This window comes from Rana temporaria, chromosome 1 (assembly GCF_905171775.1).
Source record: "Rana temporaria chromosome 1, aRanTem1.1, whole genome shotgun sequence".
Lineage (NCBI taxonomy): Eukaryota > Metazoa > Chordata > Amphibia > Anura > Ranidae > Rana > Rana temporaria.
In genome coordinates, this window is record NC_053489.1 from 178,828,709 (window position 1) to 178,853,501 (window position 24,793).

At 45.8% G+C, this 24,793-nt stretch overlaps 1 protein-coding gene across 3 annotated transcripts in view; it reads right to left on the reverse strand.

Moving 5' to 3' along the window:
* Positions 1-24,793, reverse strand: part of ATP2A2 (ATPase sarcoplasmic/endoplasmic reticulum Ca2+ transporting 2) — an 85,100-nt gene that overhangs the window by 45,347 nt on the left and 14,960 nt on the right. For all 3 annotated transcript variants that reach the window (XR_005748103.1, XM_040346772.1, XM_040346759.1), the window contains exons 5-8: positions 24,364-24,502; positions 13,516-13,596; positions 12,539-12,624; positions 11,930-12,394 (exon numbers count right to left, since the gene is read on the reverse strand). Coding sequence is in view for 2 of the 3 variants with exons in the window: in XM_040346772.1 (XP_040202706.1) it covers positions 11,930-12,394; positions 12,539-12,624; positions 13,516-13,596; positions 24,364-24,502 (771 nt within the window). In the remaining variant the exon portion in view is untranslated. The remainder of the gene's footprint in view (positions 1-11,929; positions 12,395-12,538; positions 12,625-13,515; positions 13,597-24,363; positions 24,503-24,793) is intronic.

Below are 24,793 nucleotides of genomic sequence, written 5' to 3' on the forward strand. Positions count from 1 at the left end.
AAAAAAAAAAGGGAGATTTGGAGTAATAGAGGATCTGTCATAAGGCATGTCAATCCAAAAACAAAAAAAATTAAAAAAAAACGCCCCCGTCACGCTGTGCTTAGCGCCAATGCATACGTTACTTCCGCACAAGTAAAACAGTGATCGCACCACATGAGGTAGTGTTGCAACAGTCGGAGTGAGAGCAATCATTCTAGCACCAGACCTCCTGTGCTACTCTAAACAGGTAACCTGTAAAGGCATTTAAAGTGTCACCTATGAAGAATTGTCGCCATTCCAGTGTTGGACAATTTTGGAATCCATTCACTTTGCAGATCATCATCTTTCACATCATACAAAAAAAATAAAAAAAAAAAAATAAAAAAAAAAAGGGGCTAACTTTATGGTTTTATTTTACTATTCAATGTAAGTATATTCCCCCCCCCCCCCCCAAAAAAACTCCACAATATACCATGGGACATAAAAAATTACAACACCCACCATTTTATTCTATTTGGGGGTTCCAAGTAACTTTCTTAAAAATCTACCTTTTTACATGTAGCAGGAAAGTGTCAGAATTAGCCTCGATACAAAGTGGTTAAAAAACAGGGTGGGGATAAGTGTTAAATGTATTAGCAGATTTAGATACACTAACAAAATTGAAGCCAAACTCCAGTTCACACTGTTACAGCAAACTTTTGTTTTTCCTTCTGGGATAAAGGGTATTGTAATAATAAAAGCTGATCACTTTAATTCCCTCTGCCAACATTAAGTGGTTTGTCTTATCCATGTAAACTGATACATTCTGCTGGAGAGCTTGTGCTTTTGAAAACAGACTTGCTGACTGGCTCACCAGATGAAAATAGAACAAAGAAAGCCTAAAAGAAATATAATGCAGCCATCACATCTAAGCATCGATAAAGTGCAATAAATGAAAAGTTTTGCTTTTGGGTTTAATACTGCTTTAAGGGCCCATTTAAGGTCTATGCGTGGGCATTGTCCTCCCAATGGGTTTTTGCGTGGATAGAGTGAACAGCCATTGACCAAGGCTTGTTAACCACTTCCTGACCTCCTCATGTACATATACGTCAGCAGAATGGCACGGACAGGCACATATACGTACCTGTACGTGCTCTTCTTGACGTGCGTGGGGGGTCCGATCGGGACCCCCCCGGTACATGCGGAGGTCGGGTCCACTCGGGGAGTGATCCGGGACGACGGCGCGGCTATTTGTTTTTAGCCGCTCCGTCGCGATCGCTCCCCGGAGCTGAAGAACGGGGAGAGCCGTGTGTAAACACGGCTTCACTGTGGCGGCGCATCGATCGGGCGATTCCCTTTATAGGGAAGACCCGATCGATGATGTCATTCCTACAGCCACACCCCCCTACACTAGTAAACACACACAAAGTGAACACTAAATGTTACAGCGCCCCCTGTGTTTAACTCCCAAACTGCAACTGTCATTTTCACAATAAAGAATGCAATTTAAATGGTCCCAAAAATGTGTCAAAATTGTCCGGAGTGTCCGCCATAATGTCGCAGTCACGGAGAAAAAAAAAAACAAAAAAAAAAACTATCCCCTATTTTGTAAACGCTATAAATTTTGCGCAAACCAACCGATAAACGATTATTACGATTTTTTTTTACCAAAAATAGGTAGAAGAATACGTATCGGCCTAAACTGAGGAAAAAAAAAATTATATATGTTTTTGGGGGATATTACAGCAAAAAGTAAAAAATATTGCATTTTTTTCAAAATTGTCGCTCTATTTTTGGTTTATAGCGCAAAAAATAAAAACTGCAGAGGTGATCAAATACCACCAAAAGAAAGCCATTTGTGGGGAAAAAAGAAAGCCAATTTTGTTTGGGAGCCACGTCGCACGACCACGCGAATTCTCTGTTAAAGCGACGCAGTCCCGAACTGTAAAAACCCCTTGGGTCTTTAGGCAGCAATATGGTCCGGGGCTTAAGTGGTTAATGGCATCTTAAAAAAAAAACAAAAAATAAAAACAAACAAACAAAAAAAAAACACACACACGAATGGGTTTCCATTGCCTTTTATGGGTCTTTAACCAGTTCCCGACCCCCGCATGTACATATACGTCCACAATATGGCACGTACAGGCACATGGGCGTACATGTACGTCCTCGCCTATTAGCGGGTGGGGGGTCCGATCGGAACCCCCCCGCTACATGCGGAGGTCGGGTCCGCTCGGGGAGCGACCCGGGACCACGGCGCGGCTATTTGTTTATAGCCGCTCCGTCGCGATCGCTCCCCGGTGCTGAAGAACGGGGAGAGCCGTGTGTAAACACGGCTTCCCCGTGCTTCACTGTGTCGGCGCATCGATCGCGTCATTCCCTTTATAGGGAAGACACGATCGATGACGTCATTCCTACAGCCACACCCCCCTACAGTTGTAAACACATACTAGGTGCACCCTAACTCCTACAGCGCCACCTGTGGTTAACTCCCAAACTGCAACTGTCATTTTCACAATAAAGAATGCAATTTAAATGCATTTTTTGCTGTGAAAATGACAATGGTCCCAAAAATGTGTCAAAATTGTCCGAAGTGTCCGCCATAATGTCGCAGTCACGAAAAAAAATCGCTGATCGCCGCCATTAGTAGTAAAAAAAAAAAAAAATTAATAAAAATGCAATAAAAAACTGGACTGAACTGGATGGACTTGTGTCTTTTTTCAACCTGACTAACTATGTAACTAACTATGTAACTATGTAATAAAACTATCCCCTATTTTGTAAACGCTATAAATTTTGCGCAAACCAATCGATAAACGCTTATTGCAATTTTTTTTACTAAAAATAGGTAGAAGAATACGTATCGGCCTAAACTGAGGAAAAAAAATGTTTTTATATATGTTTTTGGGGGATATTTATTACAGCAAAAAATATTGAATTTTTTTCAAAATTGTCGCTCTATTTTTGTTTATAGCGCAAAAACTAAAAACCGCAGATGTGATCAAATACCACCAAAAGAAAGCTCTATTTGTGGGGGGGAAAAGGACGCCAATTTTGTTTGGGAGCCACGTCGCACGACCGCGCAATTGTCTGTTAAAGCGACGCAGTCCCGAACTGTAAAAACACCTTGGGTCTTTAGGCTGCATATTGGTCCGGGGCTTAACTGGTTAATGCAATAAAATGCAGGAAAACAAATAAATCGGACGCACTGCAGCGCAAATATGGGCACACGTTTTTTTGTTATGGGGAAGTTGGGCACATGCGTTGCTACGCCTTAAAATGTTACAGTGTAAATAGGCCTTTAATTTACAACTGACCTGTAAAAAGGCAAGTGTATTATTGTGTAAAGTTAATTTAAACTGAAAATTATCATTTGGAATATAAATACCGAGTTTCTAACTCAGACACAAAATACAATAGCTTAAATGTACCCATGCAGAAAAAAAACAAAAAAAAACTATTAGTTATTGGCACAGAGTTGCTTTAGACAAACACTTCCTCTATTTGGGTGGTTGTTGGCAGGAACATACAAGTTCTATATTTGGGCAAAGTTTGAATGGATGCAACAAATCCCTATGTACCGCAGCCTCTCTCAACCTTAAAGTGGAGCGAAGCCTTCTATTCTTTACAGCCAAAAGAAGCTGCCATCTTAGCCTCTGGTTGATCTGCGGTCCCATGGTGCTGCACATGTGATCAGCGATGACAGCCATTTGATCGCATAACAGTTCCATTGAGAGCCAACATAAGCACACTTGTAAACTTACAGTTATTCAAGGTATGCCTTAAATGCAACCATTTAAGCAAAAGTTAAAATTTTTGTTCAATTCCACTTCAACACCGAAGAACCTTTAAAAGCGGAGTTCCAGCCTTTTAGTGTTTATTAAAAGTCAGCAGCTACAAAAAGTGTAGCTGCCGACTTTTAATAGACACTTACCTGCTCCGCGGTCCAGCTACGAGGCCGCCAGGTGCTCCGCTACTCCCCCCCTCCGGCCGGCGCCTCCATCCATAGTGTGGGCACCCGGCCGTGGCAGCTTTCGGCTTCACGGCCGGAAACTCACTGCGCATGCGCGAGTCACGCTGCGCTCTATGAGTGGACAGGCAATCGGGTAATGGGTCCCTGGGAGAGAAGTCACCGAGGTGGTCCCTGGGTGGAAGGAGAAAGTGGGACAGGAAGTCCCACTCCTACCAAAGCCCCTACTCTCCACCCCCCCCCCCCCAAAAAAAATACATGCCAAGTGTGGCATGTAAGGGGGCGAGGAGTGCTTAAAGCAGAAGTTCTTGAAGCAGAAGTTCCACTTTTGGGTGGAACTCCGCTTTAATGGATCACTAAAGGAAATGACCATTCACAGGGTATAGAGACATAAAAGTTAACTGATTCCTTTTAAAAACGATTAAAAATAGATAAAAATCAATCATATAATGTGCCTCTTAGATGCAAAAACTAAACTGAAAGTAGTTTAGTCTTTGCATGTTATTTTATGCCTCTGTGCTGGACAGTGCCATAGAGAGTCATGGCTAGGAAAACGAAACTAAACTCTCCCGTTACTTTTTTCATACGGAAACAGACAACCAGGAAGTGTCCAGAACAGAGCAGTTTTACAGCAAAAACGAGCAATGAGGACATGAAATCAGGACTGCAGTAAGGTAAAGGAAGCTAGCTAGAAAAAAAAAAAAAAAAAATTCCTTTAGTGACCCTTTAAGTAAGCTTTCATATCTCAGGGCCAGTTAACACCAGAATTGCATAGGAATGTGTTCCTGTGCATTTCTGAAGCTCATTCGTTTGAATGGGCTGCAAAGGGCTCTGAAATGTGGAAAAAAGTAGTGCATGCACTCTTTTGAAAAACATACTGCACCAAACCGCATGGGTACTGCAGTAGACGCAAGAAAAATAAAAAATATACCAGACATTTTTTTTTTCATTGGACATACAGAGCTGTTCTAGGACAAAAGTATTTTCAGTAAAAGGTAATGTAATAAAATTAAAGTAGAAAAAGCAACACTTTTTTTCCATTTTTGGAGTAACGGAGGGTTATAACTAGGGTTGTCCTGATACCACTTTTTTTGAGACAGAGTACAAGTACCGATACTTTTTTTTTTTTTTTTCAATGTCATGCGACAGTGGCGGTATTTTTTTTACTATTTTTTTTTTTTTTTTTACAGTGATTTTTAGTTTTTTTCTGTTTTTTTTTGGGAGGGGGGGGTGAATTGTCAGTTTTTTTTTTATTTATTTACATTTTATTTATTTTTTTAAATATTTATTGCAATTTTTTTTTTTTATCAGCCCTGTTGGGGGGTCTTTGGTGAGATATCAGGGGTCTTAAAAGACCTCTGAAATCTCCCCTTTAAGATAGAGAAAGGGACTAAGGACATAGATTCCCCAGTCCTTCTCTGCAGCCTCAGCTGAAATGAATGGAGGGAAGCTCCTCTCCATTCATAAACTGAAGCATCGTAAACACATGCTCAGTTATGTGAATGGACAGAGTTAGTGATTACTGACTGTCCATTCGGAAAAGGTAGGAGCCGGGTTTAGTGAGAATAGAGAGAAGATGGGGGGGGAGAGAGAGAAGGACGGGGGGGGGAGAAGGACGGGGGGGGGGGAGAGAAGGACGGGGGGGGGGGGGGAGAGAAGGACGGGGGGGGGGGAGAGAAGGACGGGGGGGGGGGGAGAGAGAAGAGGACGGGGGGGGGGGGAGAGAGAGAAGGACGGGGGGGGGGAGAGAGAGAAGGACGGGGGGGGGGGAGAAGAGGACAGGGGGGGGAGAGAGAGAAGGACGGGGGGGGGGGGGAGAAGAGGACAGGGGGGGGAGAAGAGGACACGGACGGGGGGAGAGAGAAGAGGACACGGACGGGGGGGGAGAGAGAAGAGCGACACGGACGGGGGGGGAGAGAGAAGAGCGACACGGACGGGGGGGGAAAGAGAGAAGAGCGACACGGACGGGGGGGGAGAGAGAAGAGCGACACGGACGGGGGGGGAGAGAGAAGAGCGACACGGACGGGGGGGGGAGAGAGAAGAGCGACACGGACGGGGGGGGAGAGAGAAGAGCGACACGGACGGGGGGGGGGAGAGAGAAGAGCGACACGGACGGGGGGGGGAGAGAGAAGAGCGACACGGACGGGGGGGGGAGAGAGAAGAGCGACACGGACGGGGGGGGAGAGAGAAGAGGACGGGGGGGGAGAGAGAAGAGGACGGGGGGGAGAGAGAAGAGGACGGGGGGGGAGAGAGAAGAGGACGGGGGGGAGAGAGAAGAGGACGGGGGGGGAGAGAGAAGAGCGACACGGACGGGGGGGGAGAGAGAAAGAGCGACACGGACGGGGGGGGAGAGAGAAGAGCGACACGGAGGGGGGGGAGAGAGAAGAGCGACACGGACGGGGGGGGAGAGAGAAGAGCGACACGGACGGGGGGGGAGAGAGAAGAGCGACACGGACGGGGGGGGAGAGAGAAGAGCGACACAGGACGGGGGGGAGAGGAGAAGAGCGACACGGACGGGGGGGAGAGAGAGAGCGAGACGGACGGGGGGGGAGAGAGAAGAGCGACACGGACGGGGGGGGAGAGAGAAGAGCGACACGGACGGGGGGGGAGAGAGAAGAGCGACACGGACGGGGGGGGGAGAGAGAAGAGCGACACGGACGGGGGGGGAGAGAGAAGAGCGACACGGACGGGGGGGGAGAGAGAAAGAGCGACACGGACGGGGGGGGGAGAGAGAAGAGCGACACGGACGGGGGGGGGAGAGAGAAGAGCGACACGGACGGGGGGGGGAGGAGAGAAGAGCGACACGGACGGGGGGGGAGAGAGAAGAGCGACACGGACGGGGGGGGAGAGAGAAGAGCGACACGGACGGGGGGGGGAGAGAGAAGAGCGACACGGTACGGGGGGGGGAGAGAGAAGAGCGACACGGACGGGGGGGGGAGAGAGAGAGCGACACGGACGGGGGGGGAGAGAGAAGAGCGACACGGACGGGGGGGGAGAGAGAAGAGCGACACGGACGGGGGGGGAGAGAGAAGAGGACGGGGGGGGAGAGAGAAGAGCGACACGGACGGGGGGGGAGAGAGAAGAGCGACACGGACGGGGGGGGAGAGAGAAGAGCGACACGGACGGGGGGGGAGAGAGAAGGACGGGGGGGGGGAGAGAGAAGAGGACGGGGGGGGGGGGAGAGAAGAGGACGGGGGGGGGGAGAGAGAGACGGGGGGGGGGAGAGAAGAGGACGGGGGGGGGGGGAGAGAGGAGGACGGGGGGGGGGGAGGAGAGAGAAGGAACGGGGGGGGGGGAGAGAGAAGGACGGGGGGGGGGGGGAGAGGAGAAGGACGGGGGGGGGGGGGGAGGAGAGAGAAGGACGGGGGGGGGGGAGAGAGTGAAGGACGGGGGGGGGGAGAAGAGAGGAGGACACGGACGGGGGAGGAGAAGAGGACACGGACGGGGGAGGAGAAGAGGACACGGACGGGGGAGGAGAAGAGGACACGGACGGGGGGGGAGAGAGAAGAGCGACACGGACGGGGGGGGAGAGAGAAGAGCGACACGGACGGGGGGGGGAGAGAGAAGAGCGACACGGACGGGGGGGGGAGAGAGAAGAGCGACACGGACGGGGGGGGGAGAGAGAAGAGCGACACGGACGGGGGGGGAGAGAGAAGAGCGACACGGACGGGGGGGGAGAGAGAAGAGCGACACGGACGGGGGGGGAGAGAGAAGAGCGACACGGACGGGGGGGGGAGAGAGAAGAGCGACACGGACCGGGGGGGGAGAGAGAAGAGCGACACGGACGGGGGGGGAGAGAGAAGAGCGACACGGACGGGGGGGGAGAGAGAAGAGCGACACGGACGGGGGGGGAGAGAGAAGAGCGACACGGACGGGGGGGGAGAGAGAAGAGCGACACGGACGGGGGGGGAGAGAGAAGAGCGACACGGACGGGGGGGGAGAGAGAAGAGCGACACGGACGGGGGAGGAGAAGAGGACACGGACGGGGGGGGAGAGAGAAGGACGGGGGGGGGAGAGAGAAGGACGGGGGGGAGAGAGAAGAGGACGGGGGGGGGGAGAGAGAAGAGGACGGGGGGGGGGAGAGAGAAGAGGACGGGGGGGAGAGAGAAGAGGGCGGGGGGGGGAGAGGAAGGGACGGGGGGGGGGGGGGAGAGAGGGCGGGGGGGGGAGGGAGAGAGAAGGACGGGGGGGGGGGGGGGAGAGAGAAGGACGGGGGGGGGGGGGGGAGAGAGAAGGACGGGGGGGGGGAGAAGAGGACACGGACGGGGGAGGAGAAGAGGACACGGACGGGGGAGGAGAAGAGGACACGGACGGGGGAGGAGAAGAGGACACGGACGGGGGAGGAGAGAGAGAAGAGCGACACGGACGGGGGGGGAGAGAGAAGAGCGACACGGACGGGGGGGGAGAGAGAAGAGCGACACGGACGGGGGGGGAGAGAGAGAAGAGCGACACGGACAGGGGGGGAGAGAGAGAAGAGGACGGGGGGGAGAGAGAAGAGGACGGGGGGGAGAGAGAAGAGGACGGGGGGGAGAGAGAAGAGGACGGGGGGGGAGAGAGAAGAGGACGGGGGGGGAGAGAGAAGAGCGACACGGACGGGGGGGGAGAGAGAAGAGCGACACGGACGGGGGGGGAGAGAGAAGAGGACGGGGGGGAGAGAGAAGAGGACGGGGGGGGGGGAGAGAGAAGAGGACGGGGGGGGGGGAGAAGAGGACGGGGGGGGGGGGGGGGAGAGAGAAGAGGACGGGGGGGGGGGGGAGAGAGGAGGACGGGGGGGGGGGAGGAGAGAGAAGGACGGGGGGGGGGGGGAGGAGAGAGAAGGACGGGGGGGGGGGGGGGAGAGAGAAGGACGGGGGGGGAGAAGAGGACACGGACGGGGGAGGAGAAGAGGACACGGACGGGGGAGGAGAAGAGGACACGGACGGGGGAGGAGAAGAGGACACGGACGGGGGAGGAGAGAGAGAAGAGCGACACGGACGGGGGAGGAGAGAGAAGAGCGACACGGACGGGGGGGGAGAGAGAAGAGCGACACGGACGGGGGGGGAGAGAGAGAAGAGCGACACGGACAGGGGGGGAGAGAGAGAAGAGCGACACGGACGGGGGGGAGAGAGAAGAGCGACACGGACGGGGGGGAGAGAGAAGAGCGACACGGACGGGGGGGAGAGAGAAGAGCGACATGGACGGGGGGGGGGGAGAGAGAAGAGCGACACGGACGGGGGGGGAGAGAGGAGAGCGACACGGAAGGGGGGGGGGGGAGAGGGGGGGCACGGACGGGGGGGGGGGGGGGAGAGAGGAGAGCGACACGGACGGGGGGGGGGGGGGGGAAGAGAGGAGAGCGACACGGACGGGGGGGGGAGAGAGAGAAGAGCGACACGGACGGGGGGGGGAGAGAGAGAGAAGAGTGACACGGAGCATGGGGGGGTGGGGGGAGGAAATACTGCATGGAGAGAAGACTTGCAGCAACTGCCCAGGTATCGGCTGATACATACTCGGGGGAAATGTATCGGTATTGGGACATCTCTGCTAGTGTTTTTTTTGTTCCCCTTCCCTTTTTCCTTTGCCACCTGCATCCCATTGGAGAGATTTCCATTCACTTCCTGTCCAATAACCAAAACAGGAAGCAGATGGAAATCCCTGTAAAGTGAGGTAATGGTTTACCAAGATCTAGTGTCCCCACTGCAGGATTTCCCATCTCAGTTCAGGGGACAGTCCAAAATTTGGGATTTTTTCTCTCATTGGCAAAAAAGGTAAACAGGACAAATAGAGAGGGGGGGGGGGAGAAAGAAAAAGTTTGGCTTTTAGTTATACATTATTATCCAAAAAGAGAAATCAGATGGGTGGATTTGATTTAAATCACAAGTAAAATAGGCTCGATTTAAAGCATAATTTTTTTTAAAAGAACTGTCATCTGTCCCGCTGCGGCTTCTCTTTTGACCCACTGTAGATTCACCGACAGACCAATTCACTTTATTGGGACGGTTGGTGATGCCGCAGTGACACAAGGTGAGGGACGTGGCGGCAGCAGGCGAATGGATGCCCGCTAACAAGCCATGATGGATCTGAAATGACAGGTGCTCTTTACATGGAAAGGACCAATTCTTGCTGGTAGTTACAAACTTTAAATATTTGCAAACAAAATGAAGGTTTCCCATTTAGAATAATAAGCCGTCAGGTTAATGAAACAGCGATATCAGAACCGATTTTAGGTTAATAATGGTAATTGCACATAATTGGAGAACTACTCAAATTCTTTTAGTTAATTAAAACAATAACATTCCCAGTGCACGTTACATCAGCTTGGATTCATTGAATGAGTTCACCAAAAATGTAAATATTGCAGAATATACAGCCTCGTGCCACATAATAAAGCCAGTTCATGCTGAATAAACTAAATTATTAAACAGAAAACTATCTTTAGAAAGATTTTTATGCCAAAACGCATTAAAATAAATTTGATTAAAAAAACTAAAAAAAAAAAAACCTAAAACTAACACAGACGTCTGTCGCCGGCCCATGATCGCAACGAGCAGAGGCAGAATGGGGTACTGCTGATGTAAACAAGGAATTTCTCAGTTACACGTAGCGGCATGATCCAGTGATGAGGAGCAGTGATCTGTCATGTTTCAGTAAGCCTACTGCCCCCCCCCCCAGTTAGAACACACTGAGGGAACACACTGAGGGAACACACTGAGGGAACACACTGAGGGAACACACTGAGGGAACACACTGAGGGAACACACTGAGGGAACACACTGAGGGAACACACTGAGGGAACACACTGAGGGAACACACTGAGGGAACACACTGAGGGAACACACTGATGTTTTTAAATGGTTTATAATATATAAAAAAAAAAAAAAAAGGAAGGTCAATTTTGTTAGGTTACAGTGTCGCACAACCACTCAACTGTCAGTTAAAGCGGCACAGTGCTGTATCGCAAAAAATGCTCTGGTCATTAAGGGGGCAAATCCTTTCAGGGTTGAATTGGTTAAATATGTTCCTAGCAGACAGTGCACAGAAAATGTAAAGTGAACCAAAAGTCTTTAGAAGTCTGTTAAATAATGCCCTTCTCCAAGATTCTTGATGAATCCAACATACAGTATATAATATAACTGCATAAAAAATTCTCAACGAGGCTTCACTTTCTTCTAGAAAATCATGCATTTACAAATCAAAGTTATTAAAGTCATTTTCACCAACAATCCCAAAAGCAGTTCAAAAACATGAATATTTTTTTCTTCAAACCACCACCTTTAACAGCAATAGACACAAATTAAGCCCGACAGGATCTAATACTTTATTACCAAGGTCTCTTGGCTTCATTCCTTGGAAACACAGAGCGCTGCAAGTCTGACTACAGCAGTTATGAAACACTGCAACTAGTCTCTTCTTGAATACTGATCAGCATTTACTCTCCTGAGAGGAAAGGTAACCTTTTAAGCTTACGATGGATCAAGTCAAACAAAACAGCACATCAGTTACTCATGGTATCATGAAGAATTGGAATTATGTAACCTACTACGCTAACAATTGTTTATGATCAAAATTCTGAGCCACAGTATAAAAGCAGAGCATTGAATAGAAGCTAAAAATCACATCCATCATGTCCAACTATTCTGCCAGGGTTTGCCCCTCCAAGCATAAAAAACAAAATGTTAAATGCTATGCGTCTCACAATAGCTTGGTCACATCCTCATCTGTTTAGAATGCTGTGAGGGATAGAACCATAAAATTGACCAGTCATCCATGACTCACTTAACAAGACAATGCACCACAGGCTTGGCTGATTGGCACAGTACGATTGGATTTTTTCTCCCTCTCAATCCCCCGCCTACCTAAGAAATACAGCTTACATTCAAGGTGACCTTGACAGTGCAGGCAAAAATCATGCCAGTGTTGCATTCATAGTAATGGCAACCGCATTTTCCCCCAAAATACCACAGTACAAAGAAAAGTGCAGACACAACACCATCACAATCACATATTATATTGATGTTCTCTTACCCTACACACAGACATCTGGTTAGTGGTTAGAGTTCCCGTCTTGTCAGAGCAGATGACCGATGTACAACCTAAGGTTTCAACAGATGGCAAGCTTCTGACAATAGCATTTTTCTTGGCCATTCTTCTAGTACCCAGAGCCAAACAAGTAGTAATAACCGCAGGCAAACCCTCAGGGATGGCAGCAACAGCAAGGGCAACTGCAATTTTGAAGTAGTAGATGGCTCCTCTGATCCAAGAGCCTCCATGAACTGGATCATTAAAGTGTCCAATATTGATCAGCCAGACAGCGATACAAATTAGAGAGATAACTTTGGAGAGCTGTTCCCCAAATTCATCCAACTTCTGCTGCAATGGAGTCCTCTCTTGCTCAGTTGCTACCATTTCATCTCGAATCTTCCCAATTTCAGTGTTGACTCCTGTTGCTATAACTACTCCAAATGCTTTGCCAGCAGCAATATTTGTACCCTGAGAAGAAAAAATAAAGTTACAAAAAAACGTGCAGTAAATGGGGTGATGCACGAGAAAAAAAAAAATTTAAGAACAATTTGCACCTGAGGAAGTTTAGAGGTTCACATGTATCTACTGAGGACAACAGCTGTATGTACTTACAGAAAAGAGCATGTTCTTTTTGTCCTGATTAACAGCACGTGGATCAGGGACAGGGTCAGTGTGTTTGATAACAGACACAGACTCGCCTAGAACACAAAAGAAACATTTTCAATCACCCAAAGAAATTAATACAAAATTTCTTCCATAAAAGCCCATTCACACCTGGGCGCTTTATAGCCTGAAGATCCAAAACACTCAACATAAAAAAATCCAATGGTTTTCATTCTTGCCTGTTCACATCTGAGCAGTGACCTGAAGTTTGAAAAAGTACACAATCTTCAAGCATTTTGGGCCCCAGACTTAAAATATGAATGCTTAAAAAAACATGCAGAAATGCACGACACCTTTTACCTCTAATAACTAGCTTTCCATTCCCTAAAAAATTATCAAAGAAATGCTCAAGCAAAACATTAAAATAATTATTATTAATGCTGGAGGAGTGTCTCTGCATTATCCTGCGACGTGTCTGGCATGAACAGATTACATGTATATATGCACCATTTCTGCACAAGCTTTATGAGCGTTTAGATTTTTTTCTTATGAATCTAAAACCATTCAGTGAACACTATGAGAGTTCTTTTCTCTCTACATGGATCCAATAATGTTGAGGCAATTGTCAAGGAGCACTTTTAGAGCCGATTCAAAGTTGCGCTGGGTAAAGAGTCAACACCTTTGAGTGTGAAATTTAAATAAGTGCACTGACCACATTGGATTGGGACTTATTTATTTTTCATCAGGGTTATGTGTGATTATTTTTCACGTGCATGCGTACACCGATATATGATGAAATATATTTTTAAATGGTTATTGTATCATACTGTGACACTGTATTTATATATGGATATCAGATGGGAATTTATAACAGGTTATAGGTTTAAAAGCAAAGCAAATACTTTGTTGTGCCAGCAAGCTCCCACTGGAGAAAAAAATAAAAAAAAACACCCCCACACACACACAAACCTCCTCATCTTACATACCAGTTAGGATTGACTGATCTACTCTTAAAGTTGTAGACTTGATAGAAGTTAGCCTTATGTCTGCCGGGACTTTATCACCAACTAAAAAGAGAGGGGGGAAAAAATAAAGAATTTAGCATTCATTTGAATTGTATTTTCATAAATTCACAACACAAAAAAAAAAAAAATGTGTATGGCCACTGAGGGACATGGCTTTGATATAAAAGTAAACAATCTTTGCTGCAGGTACAAGTACAATATAGCAAGTAAGTTTACGAATAGAGGAGCATTGGTAAATGCTCCCTCCTGCTTACAGCATACCAATAGTATCATCCTAGGGTAAAGACACAAGCACTGATTTTGAAGGAGACAAAAAAAAAAAAGGACCATTATAAAACCATTTTGATACAGTTGTAGCATGGCAGATTTTATGCAGAAATGTGTAACTAAAAGTGTAAGGGCCCTTTCAGACCAGCGGACCGTATTTCATCCATCTGTTTTCGGATAAAATACGGACATACATGCATCCCTATGTGATAGCGGGTGTCAGCAGATGAACATCTCAGACTCAGTGTCTGCTATGCTCCAATACTGCAGATGGAGGAAAGTCCTATTTTTCCCCCCATCCGTCTGCAGAGCGTCCGTGTTCACTGTGCAGGGACCGCCCTGTCATCTGCCGGCTCAGCGGGGGATCAACGGAGCGACCCCCACTGAGCAAGCGTGGACATGTACAGATCCTCACGGGATCCGTACATGTGAAAGGAGCCTAACTCCCAAGTTGCATAGGGGAAAAACAAACCATCTCTATAGAAATCTAAAAAGGTCTGCTCCACCCCCCCCCCCCATTTTGTTGTTTCGTTAACCCCCCCCCCTTTTTTCCCTGTAGTGTTGACCAACACTGTACCCCCAATGTTGTACTCTCAAGGTATTGTTTTTTTTTCCCCCCTAGGTGAATTATTTTACATTTAGAAACATTGAACTGCAGTCTACACTGCTTTGCCCAATCTTACAGCAATGACAAATCATGTTCCAGGTTACAGGCACCTCCAGGGATGTCAACCCTATTATACACCTTTGTATCATCAGCAAAAAGACATAGCTTGCCCAAGAAACCTTTAGTTATATCACTTCTATTTAATTTATAGATAACAAGACCCAGTACAGAGCTTTGCGGTACACTGGTCTCTATTTTGAGTGAACCCCATTTACAATTACACTCTGGTGTCTATCCTTTAGCCAACTGCATATCCACGGGTTAGGTCCTAGCTTATACAAAAATTAAATGGTTAACCACCAAATTAAATACAAGTAGATATTTGCTATTTTACAGCAAAAGTAGAGATCTCCTTTAATCTCACATTTCCAAAACATGATATCTCCCCTCCCCCAAATAAAATACATCACCTCATCACAAAATGAGGCCATACAACAGCCCTTATGAAGGTGCTGAGATTGAGCACAGCAAAACTGTCTAGAAGTTGTATCATACAAAAAACACACAATAAACCCACTAATTCTTTAACAAAGCAATAATCATTCTAAGGGCTGAAATACTAGGAAGGGCATTATACCTAAAATAATCTCTCTGCCAACTACACATTATTGGAACATAAAAATAAAAAATAAAACAACCCTCTGCTATATGAGAGAGATAAATGACCCTGCATTAAAAGCAAACTTCTCTACACCGTACCATATCCCTGTAGTATAAGCAGTCCCTAGAGGGAGCCCTTATGCAATTACAAGTAATAGCTTGTTTTGAGATTTGCATTCTTAAAGTGGTTGTAAACCCTACTGTTACGCCACTTTTACCTACAGGAAAGCCAATAAGTCTTACCTGTAGGTACCATGAATATCTCCTAAAAACTTGTAGTTTAGGAGATATTCACTGTATCCGCATGTGCCGATGGAGTTTCACCCAAAAATACCATCTTTTTAGAGGCACCCAGCTCCCAGGCGCAGGAAGGAAGTCCACCGGTCCTCACCCGCAGCAGACCCCTATTTTTGTTATTCTGTCTCTCACTGTTAAAATAAACCTACAATTAAAATGATAGACTGATTATTTGGCAATGGGCAAACGTATAAAATCAGCAGGGGAATCGAATACCTTTTTCACCTCACTGTTTTTTCTTAAACTCCATGAATATCTAATCACAAACCTGAAAAGCTTGTAACAAAGGCCTTTTATATTTGACTAAACTGGACACACTTTCTGTAAAGCAGAGAGCAAAAATGTAAACTTGCAGATTCGATTTGCAATGCAGACTTATTAAGCAGTCAATGGCGTGTGAAAGCAACCCAGCGGCTTAATATAGTGGAGTGTTTCTCAGCTCGGGTCTTCACTAGCGCTACAATCACACATGTAGGTTTCTGCTGCCCGACTACGTAATACCCTTATGAACAAAATTGTGAATGAAGATGTTTTGCTGCACAAACTCAGCTTCCTCTTGATGACCACACAAGAAAGTTTTTGCTGAGAGTGCCTAAAGACAGGAAAGATTGTCTTCAGGCCCTGTTCAGATCTAGGCGATTTGGGATCATGGCGATTCTGCCAACAATTCCAAATCGCATTGAAATAATGGCAAAACGCACCACGTGTGCCAATTATTTGTAAATGGCACATAAACACGTTCTGCCACAATAAATTGCGGCGTGGCAATTGCAGCAAACTGCATCACAAGAAGCTAGTCGCCCAAAAGAAGCTCCTGCTCCTTTTTCAACAACAAGCTTTGTGCAATGCGACTTATATTGCAACAACCGCACCGCTTTTAGGTGCCATTAAAAATGAACAAGTGGTGTGTTTTCCCACTAGATGGGGTCTCAGTGATGCAAGATGAGAGTTCAGTGTGCTATCCAAATTGCATTCTTGCCAATCCCATTGGCAAATTTTACCCATTACTATGTCAGCAATAGCCAACAAGTCACACAAAGGTCATTCCAAATTATCGCAGGCAATGCATACAATGTAGCTACCCCATCACTTGCAAAAGACTGTATTTGGCAGACCTCTATGGGACAGTATCAAAAGTAGTCCATACCCTACCGCCAACAAAAAATACTAATCTACTTATCAAATTTTATAATAAACTTTTTATATAGTGGTGTGTGTGAGTTACCAATCAGGTATTTCTCCCCCCCCCCCTTCTTTAAAGCAGAACTAAACCCATTAATTTAAGTTTCAAAAACAGTTACATTCGCGGCATGCTGGGAATGCCAACTGTCATCTTTGGTTGTGCTTTCAACCAAATGGTCAGACCAATTAATGGCTGGTATCACAACTGATCACTGATGTGCAGCAAGATGGCAGTTACAAATGAAACAGAGGCAAGATGGCAGCACCCTTGACTGAAAAGATAGGAGGGTTTATGCCCCATACACACGATGAGATTACCTTTTTTGCATGTTAATCAGACATCGAATCTGATGAGTTTACTAAAGTCATAAAAATTCTCATATGACAGAATAAAAATTCGGAAGTGATGTCATGTGTTGAAATGCATTTGTATTGCATTTTCGAACAACAGCTGTACTGATTAAAAGCGAAAATCATACGATCCGACATCGTATGAACTGTCATGATCGGCTCTCGAAAGCTCTGTACCAACGATCCGATAGCGGCATTTTTCATACAGGGCATTAGTTACCCCTTAAAAATTAGTCCTGGTTATTAGAGATGAGTACAGGTATGTTTAAATCCAAGTCCAAACACACCAGGAAGCGGTCACTGTACTGGGCCAATCACCTGTGTCCAAGGCATTTCATGCCCTGCAGCCGAGTGTATACATGCCTATTGGCTGCAGATGATTGGTCCAGTACAGGTGACAGTTTCCTGGAGGGCATGCTCACATGGGTTTGTACTAGGATCCAACACTACTTCCGGTTTCCCCTACGACAGATGCTGGCCCATGCACCCGAAGCAGGTTGAAGAATCGGCTTGCGTGAGGACATGAAAGTGTCCTTATATTAAAAGTCAGTTTTATAGTTGTCTGTTCCTCCATGAATGGGATTTACCCTCTGTATTTGTCCCATCTACCATTAACCCTGGAAAAGAAAAAAGGCCGAATCTTGAGTTTCCACTGGAATGGAAGAGAAGTCTTCCAATGAGGACACCAATGGGGGGGGGGGGGGGGGGTCTCTCTCTCTCATATATATATATATATATATATATATATATATATATATATATATATATATATCAACCCAAACTGACAGGGGCTAGAATCCTCCTCCTAGGGCTTGTTTTGAGCCATTTTTACCACCCTTCAACTGCTACCCTTTTTGCTGCAAAGGCAGCAGTTGGGGTTGTATACATACCATGGCTGTGATGCTTTTCTTCATGCCTGTGGCAGGAATTATACTCCCATCCATTCAGTACTGCCCAATGAACATGGTTTGCACAGTACCAGCCCTGCAACTGCACACGGCATACATGGGGATATGGTATTTAGGGGGTTAAAATAGGCAGCGAGGAGGCGATGCATCTCCACACTGCCTGTCAAATGCTTTCTGAAAAGTGACCTGAATGTTGATCGCTCTTTAGAGAGAAAAGTGGGTGTGTAAACAAGCCCTTACTATATCCAAAATGGAAAAAAGTCATGCTTTTAGTTTCACTTTAAAGATGAATTCCAGGCACTGCAAAATTATATATATAATAAATGAACACACACACACACACACACCTCTATAGCCACTGTGTGCAAAAAATGCTTTTGAAAACCCAAATATGTAAAAAGTAGCAGTGAAAATCATGACTGTGCTGCATACATCCTGTGCAGAGAGCAGAGCTGGGACAGGGACCTGGCAAGTCCTACTACAGGGGGCAGGCACAAGACCAGTCAATCTGCACAAAAAGCATCAGTGACAAGGCAATCCCTGCACATAGGCCAGATGCAGTAGCCATTGCATCCCGGGTAACTGTACACATTTGAAGAAATAAACAAATCACATCAAAAATAAGCATAAATGCACGCTTTTTTTATATTTAGAAATTCAGCTTTATAAATATGCTCCCAAACATTAAAAACTGGTCCTCTGCAGCAGGTGGACGGTGACATACTCTGCATACACAGAACTATCCCCCCGCTAACAATGCCTAGGGAGCCATAGCGCTGGCACAAGGACGTCACTAATGAGGGGGGTGGGGGAATTAAGAGATGCGACAGACAATTTTGCTGCAAATTCAGCATCATGGGCCAGCCTGGGAGAGAAAATAAAGGCTAAACAGCAGCACTGGCAGAATCAACAGGAAACTACTAAGCACACAAATCTATCTAGATATATCTATATATTGGCTATAGTAGATTTCAGAAATGTTTTACTGGAATTCCTGGTAAATTCTATGTAAATTTAATGTAAACCCAATTTATTCTGAAAGTACCAGGCAAAATTTTAAAAAATATGTAGAATGGCCAACTCATAACAAAATTAACACATACTCTTTACTTTGCACCTTGCTCTGTAATAGGTAATTATTTCTGTATTGCATCCTTCACAATAATACAGGGAAGCAATTTCCTGTAAATGTCAGCGCAGACCATCACATGGATGGAGGAATCTGTGAAATTGTAGACAAACTTTAGTGTCTTGGCTCTTAAACGGGCCATATACTGTATAAACTTTGGCTGGTTTCAGATAAACTTGATGGAAAGTCCCTTAGTGGGTGGCCCCATTGACCCCCTCCTGCAGATGCATTTGGGTATTCTGACCGACATCTGTGAACATACAAGAGTAGACACATGGGAATTAGTCCATCTGCACTGTATAGTGTAGATGGAGGAATCTGTTATTTCTTTTGTTCTGTCTGCTAGCTGAACAAAAAAACAATAATCTAATAGCGTATGGTCGCTCTAGAACAGAGGGGCTTATATACTGCTTTGCTTAGTATGTATGTTCTCTTTCGAGTAGTGAAAAAAAAAAAAAGGAGGCATGCAAAAAAAAAAAAAAAAAAAAAAAAATCAGTCAGGAGGAAGAACAACAAATTTTGATTGCGCCAGCCAGATGCTGGTGGAGATAGCACGATCTTTGGACAGCTCTGCTGCATTTATTTTTACTACCGAGTCTGCCTCTGGTCAGTCTGTCGCACTTGTCTGTAAAACTCAGAGCCTCTTCAATCATGGCACAGTTTGCCAAGCAGTGAAAAGTAAATTGCATCAGGTTTGTAGAGATGAAAACTGACCTGTGGCCATCTCCATTTTCATGGAGATAACACTTTAACCTACAGATAAGCCTAGACTAAGGCTTACCTGTATGTGCTTAATATATCTCCTAAACCTCCACGTTTTGGAGATAGTTACTAAACACACGGGGAGCGGCGCGGTCTACGGCACACTGTAGTGTACCGTTCCTCATTGAGGCTGTGCCATCACTGCCCGTGCGGGATTGAAGTCATCGCAGCCGCGATAAGTGGAAGTAACCCCCGGGCAAATGTTGGCTGCCTCAGCGTTGGAAGAGGCCGCCTGCGATCGGAGGTGAGCATTACATAATGAGCCAGTATGCCATGCATACTAGCCCTTTATGCCTTTGTCTTGCAGGTGTTTTTTTATTTAATTTTTTTAATACCTGGGTTTACTTTCTCTGTAAGTGTGTGGATACCAACAATGACAGGGGAGTGTTCTGCTACCCAGTCACTGCCTACACACATCCATAGCAGTAGATCTGATGAAGGGCGTTCCATTGCCCCCTACGCCTAGCACTTATAACTACAAGATTTTTCAGTCTCTGATGTTAAAATACAGACCAGCTACCTTCTTAGGCCCCTTTCACACGATCGGACCATTCAGGTCAGCCTGTCAGTTTTGACGGTGGACCTGAACGGCCGTTCCATGCAATCCTATGCAGCGTCGGATGTCAGCGGAGGCATGTCCGCTGACATCAGAGCCGATTCGTTAAAAAAAAAAAAAAAAACACCACACACACACACACACACACACGGACAGAGGGTGATAAGTCCCCATCCGTCCATGGCGGAACGGGTGAGATCTGATGAAAACTGACAAGCTGTCCCTTTTCATCAGATCTCCCCATAGGAGGACAGCGGCACTGCACAAGCCCCTCCCTGCTCAGTGAGCAGAGAGGGACTTGTCATTCGCCGGCTCAGCGGAAATCTGCGGAGAGATCTCCCGCTGAGCTGGCGGACTCTGCTGAGACGGAGTCTGCCTAGTGTGAAAGGGGCCTTAGGCAAACTAAGAAAAAGTACAATCCTCAATGACACTGTAGAGTGCAGTTTGTAATTGTTGTGACAGTGCCCAGAGATCAAAAAGAGTTAGTAATAATTATACAAGCAAAAACATTACCCTTTTAGTAAAAAAACACACTCACCAACCCCATGAACTTCATGGGAAATCAGGCATCTGACAGCAAATGGATATTTTAGCAATCTTCAACCTTTAGGCTGGGCTCACACCCATGTTAATTGGATGCAGTGTTTCACTGCATCCAATACGCATAGCGGGAGAATGTGACTGGCTCTCTATGGAGCCGGATCACATGTCTCTGCCTCCGTTTGAGGGCCGAATTCAGACAAAGATTCTGTCCAGATTTGTCCCCGAAGCGGAAAACAAGGACTGGCAGCGTTGCGATCCACGGCCAGTTTAGGGGTCAACCGAGGCATAGCTAACTCATCTTTACTAAAAAGCTGGCTAATGATAAAAACAAACGGTACAGCTTTGACCAAAATTTAATAATGCCCTTGCTAAAGGTGTAGGCTATTAAAATACCTTGTGAAGCCCAATTGCAAATTTCCAGGACATTGCCAAGAGACCCAGCTATTGCTATTCACCACTAAAAGTGAACCCCTTTCTCGGATTCAAACCCCCTCACATGCTCTCTCTCCCCTCCCTAATGAAGTAGCTCCGAGTCTGAGAGCTCACTCCTCAAGAGGTGAGCAGTAACAGCTGGGCCTCCCCTAACAGCATCCTAAGCATTTTCCAGCCAGGCTTCATGAGGTACGGAAATGGCCTACACCTATAGCAAGTGCATTATTCAACTTAAGTCACTGCACAGTTTGTTTTTATCTACAGATGCCACTTATCTGTAGGTGAACTAACCCTTTAAATAAAATATCAAAGTCAGGTTAACTTCCAACAAGCACAGTGAAGACATGCAAGTCAAAATGTAAAAACTGCAGACAAAGCCAACTGCATGCTTCAACAAAACACTTTGACCCCATTCACACCTTCGCGTTTTGTCGCATGTAGCGCGACGCGAACAAACGCCAGAGGGACAAAATACAATGTTAGTCAATGGGGATGGTTCACATCTGCACGCTGATGCGCCTAACGCGCATCGCCTGTAGTCAAAAGAAGTTCCGGACCCTTTTTTGTCGCGCAATACGCGCGATATGCGCGTATTTGAGCGTTTTTGGTTTTCCATTGAAATCAATGTAAAACGCCAGATACGCGTGTATTGCGCGACAACAAGCGTTTGCTACGGGCGTTTTGTCAATAGAACTTGTCGCCCATGCAGAAGATTAAAAAAATCTACCAACATAGCAACAAGTGATGAAAAGATGATAGTTTTTCCTATTGGCTAAAAAAAAAACGTCTAAGTACAAAAACGTCGGACAACGCTGTATGCAAACGCGCATATTAGCATGAATACGCGCGAAAAAAACGCCTAAAAAAAACGCCGGAAAACGACGCTATTGCCTACGCCTAGGTGTGAATGCAGCCTTTACTTGGCCGTATACAAGCAGATCTTTGTTAGATGCTTACTAAACAACTGCTCATTCACATCAAAAAAAACGCCCAAGGCAGAATCTGTTCCTAGCATTAAATGATTAGGTTTTGTTTTAACTAAAAAAACATAATTTTCCTGGCAAAACACTTGACTAAAAATGACACGGTCTTGCATGCAGGATGATTTAATGCTGAACACAAATTATACACACACACACACACACACACACACACACACATATATACATACACACACACACACACACACACACACACACACACATACCATACACACACACACACAGTTTATTATAATTGTATTTAAAATACATTTACTTTGTGTGCACAAAACAACTTTACAAATTCCATGATCACCTTATAAAAAAGTAACAGTGACATCACTGTGCTGTACATGGCATGTGCAGGGAGCAGAACTATGGGAGGGACCCAGCTGACCCCACCCACTACAGAAAACTACAGGAGGGGCAGAGACACCAGTCACCATGCAGAAAAGAGAGCAGTAGTGATTAGCCTTTATTACAGGAAGCTCCTACAGAGAGGCAAAGCTTTACTCTGGATTGCTGCACAGATCTGGAAAGAAATAAATACAGTGGGACCTCGGATTGCGAGTAACAAGGTTAACGAGCGTTTCGCAATACGAGCACTGTATTTTTCAAATTCCTGACTCGTTTTGCGAGTGTTGCCTTGCAAAACGAGCAGGATGCAAGCCAAAGCGGTGTGCAGTACTGCTTTTGGCCTGAGGTGGGGGGTGCTGGAGCAGAGCGGCACCGATCGGAAATACTCTGTTCCCGAGGTCAGCCGAGTTGTCCTCGGGCCTTTCAGAGGCTCGTCGATGCCTCCCCACCTCTGGCCACATGCGGTATTGCATGCCATTAAAGACAATGGGGAACAAATTTTAGTTTCCATTGACTTCAATGGGGAAACTCGCTTTGATATGCGAGTACTTTGGATTACGAGCATTCTCCTGGAACGGATTATACTCATAAGCCGAGGTTCCACTGTACACAAAAGCACACCAGGATTTGTGGAAGAATACACATGACAAATTTTAGACAATATTTGCTTATCCTGGAGTTCAGCTTTAAAAGCTACCAACTAAACGATTCCTAGAGCTCCTTTTTACATTTAAAAAAGCAACCTTCTTGTAAGGCTAGCATTACAGAATAGTGTTTTTTTTTTGTCCTGCAACACCACTAACATTAGCTATGTGTGTGCTCAGTACTACAGTAAAATTACTTAAGACTAGTTTATATTAAAAAAATATTTTAAAAACACCACACACATGCGACACCCAAAGAGCTTTCTTGTGAACATCATAAAACAAATCTATGACCACCAGTCAGTCATTTTCACCACTGTCACAGAAGGCAAACAGGTTTCGACATACAAATGTCATTGGCATAGGGCCTAGAATTCCATTTCAAGATATGCATCCCTGTGTGAGGTGCTCCATTCCCCTACATGGACATCTCTCCGCAAATTCTATGGCAAAGTCCATACAATAATAAGCATAAAAGGTATTAGCAATACACTCCACATACATCAGCAACTTAACGTGAGTGCGGCAGACATGAAATAAATCGTAGCAACGTCTGCTCTTAAAAGCAACCTGACATTTATAGACATATTAAAGCTTCAAGCATGCAGAATGCTTGGCTTCAAGCAATAAATTTACCAAATTTAAAGTGTACATAGGGATCACAGCACCAAAACCGTCAGTTCTAAATATAAGCATTGAAGATGAAATTAATATACAGGAAAACATGCAATTCAGCTAACAAAATTGCAGTGCAATTATGCAGTTTACTATTACTTGAGAAGATCTTACTAACAAGCCTTTTAGGTGCAATGCCTACCTTAAGGCTGGGTTCACACTACTACACTACTTTCATCCTACTTTGCTCTGCTACATTGGTCCTACATTGGTCCTACATCCATCCTACTTTCATGAACAGGATACTACTTTGGTCCGACTTCAATGATATTCAATGGGCCTGAAGTAGGATCAATGTAGGACCAAAAGTAGTACAGGGAGCATTTTCAAAGTCGGACCGACTTGTGTAGGACGCTACAAGACGCTCTCATAGGGAAACATTGAACACAGAGCAAAGTAGGATGAAAGTAGTGTAGTAGTGTGAACCCAGCCTTACTACGATTAAAAGTGAAACCTCACCTGCAACTTCAACAATGTCCCCAGGAACAAGATCTCTGGCTTTAATCCTCTGGACACTTTTCCGGTCCTGTCGGTACACTTTACCCATTTCAGGCTCATATTCCTTGAGTGCTTCAATAGCATTTTCAGCATTTCTTTCCTGAAAGAAGATATTTTTTGGTGAAATACAACGGTGGGCTTCCTACTATTATGTTAAAGTAAACATGCGCTGTCCAAAGTGTATAAACCAATATGGGTCAACTAAGATAAAGGGGGTCTTTAAGGGAGGCCACGAACATCACATCATTTTCAGTGCATGTATAGTTAGGGGGGAAAAGTATTTGACCCCCTGCCGATTTTGTACATTTGACCACTGACAAAGAAATGATCAGTCTAAAATTTTAATGGTCGGTTTATTTTAGCAGTGAGAAAAACGTATGTCAAAAAAGTT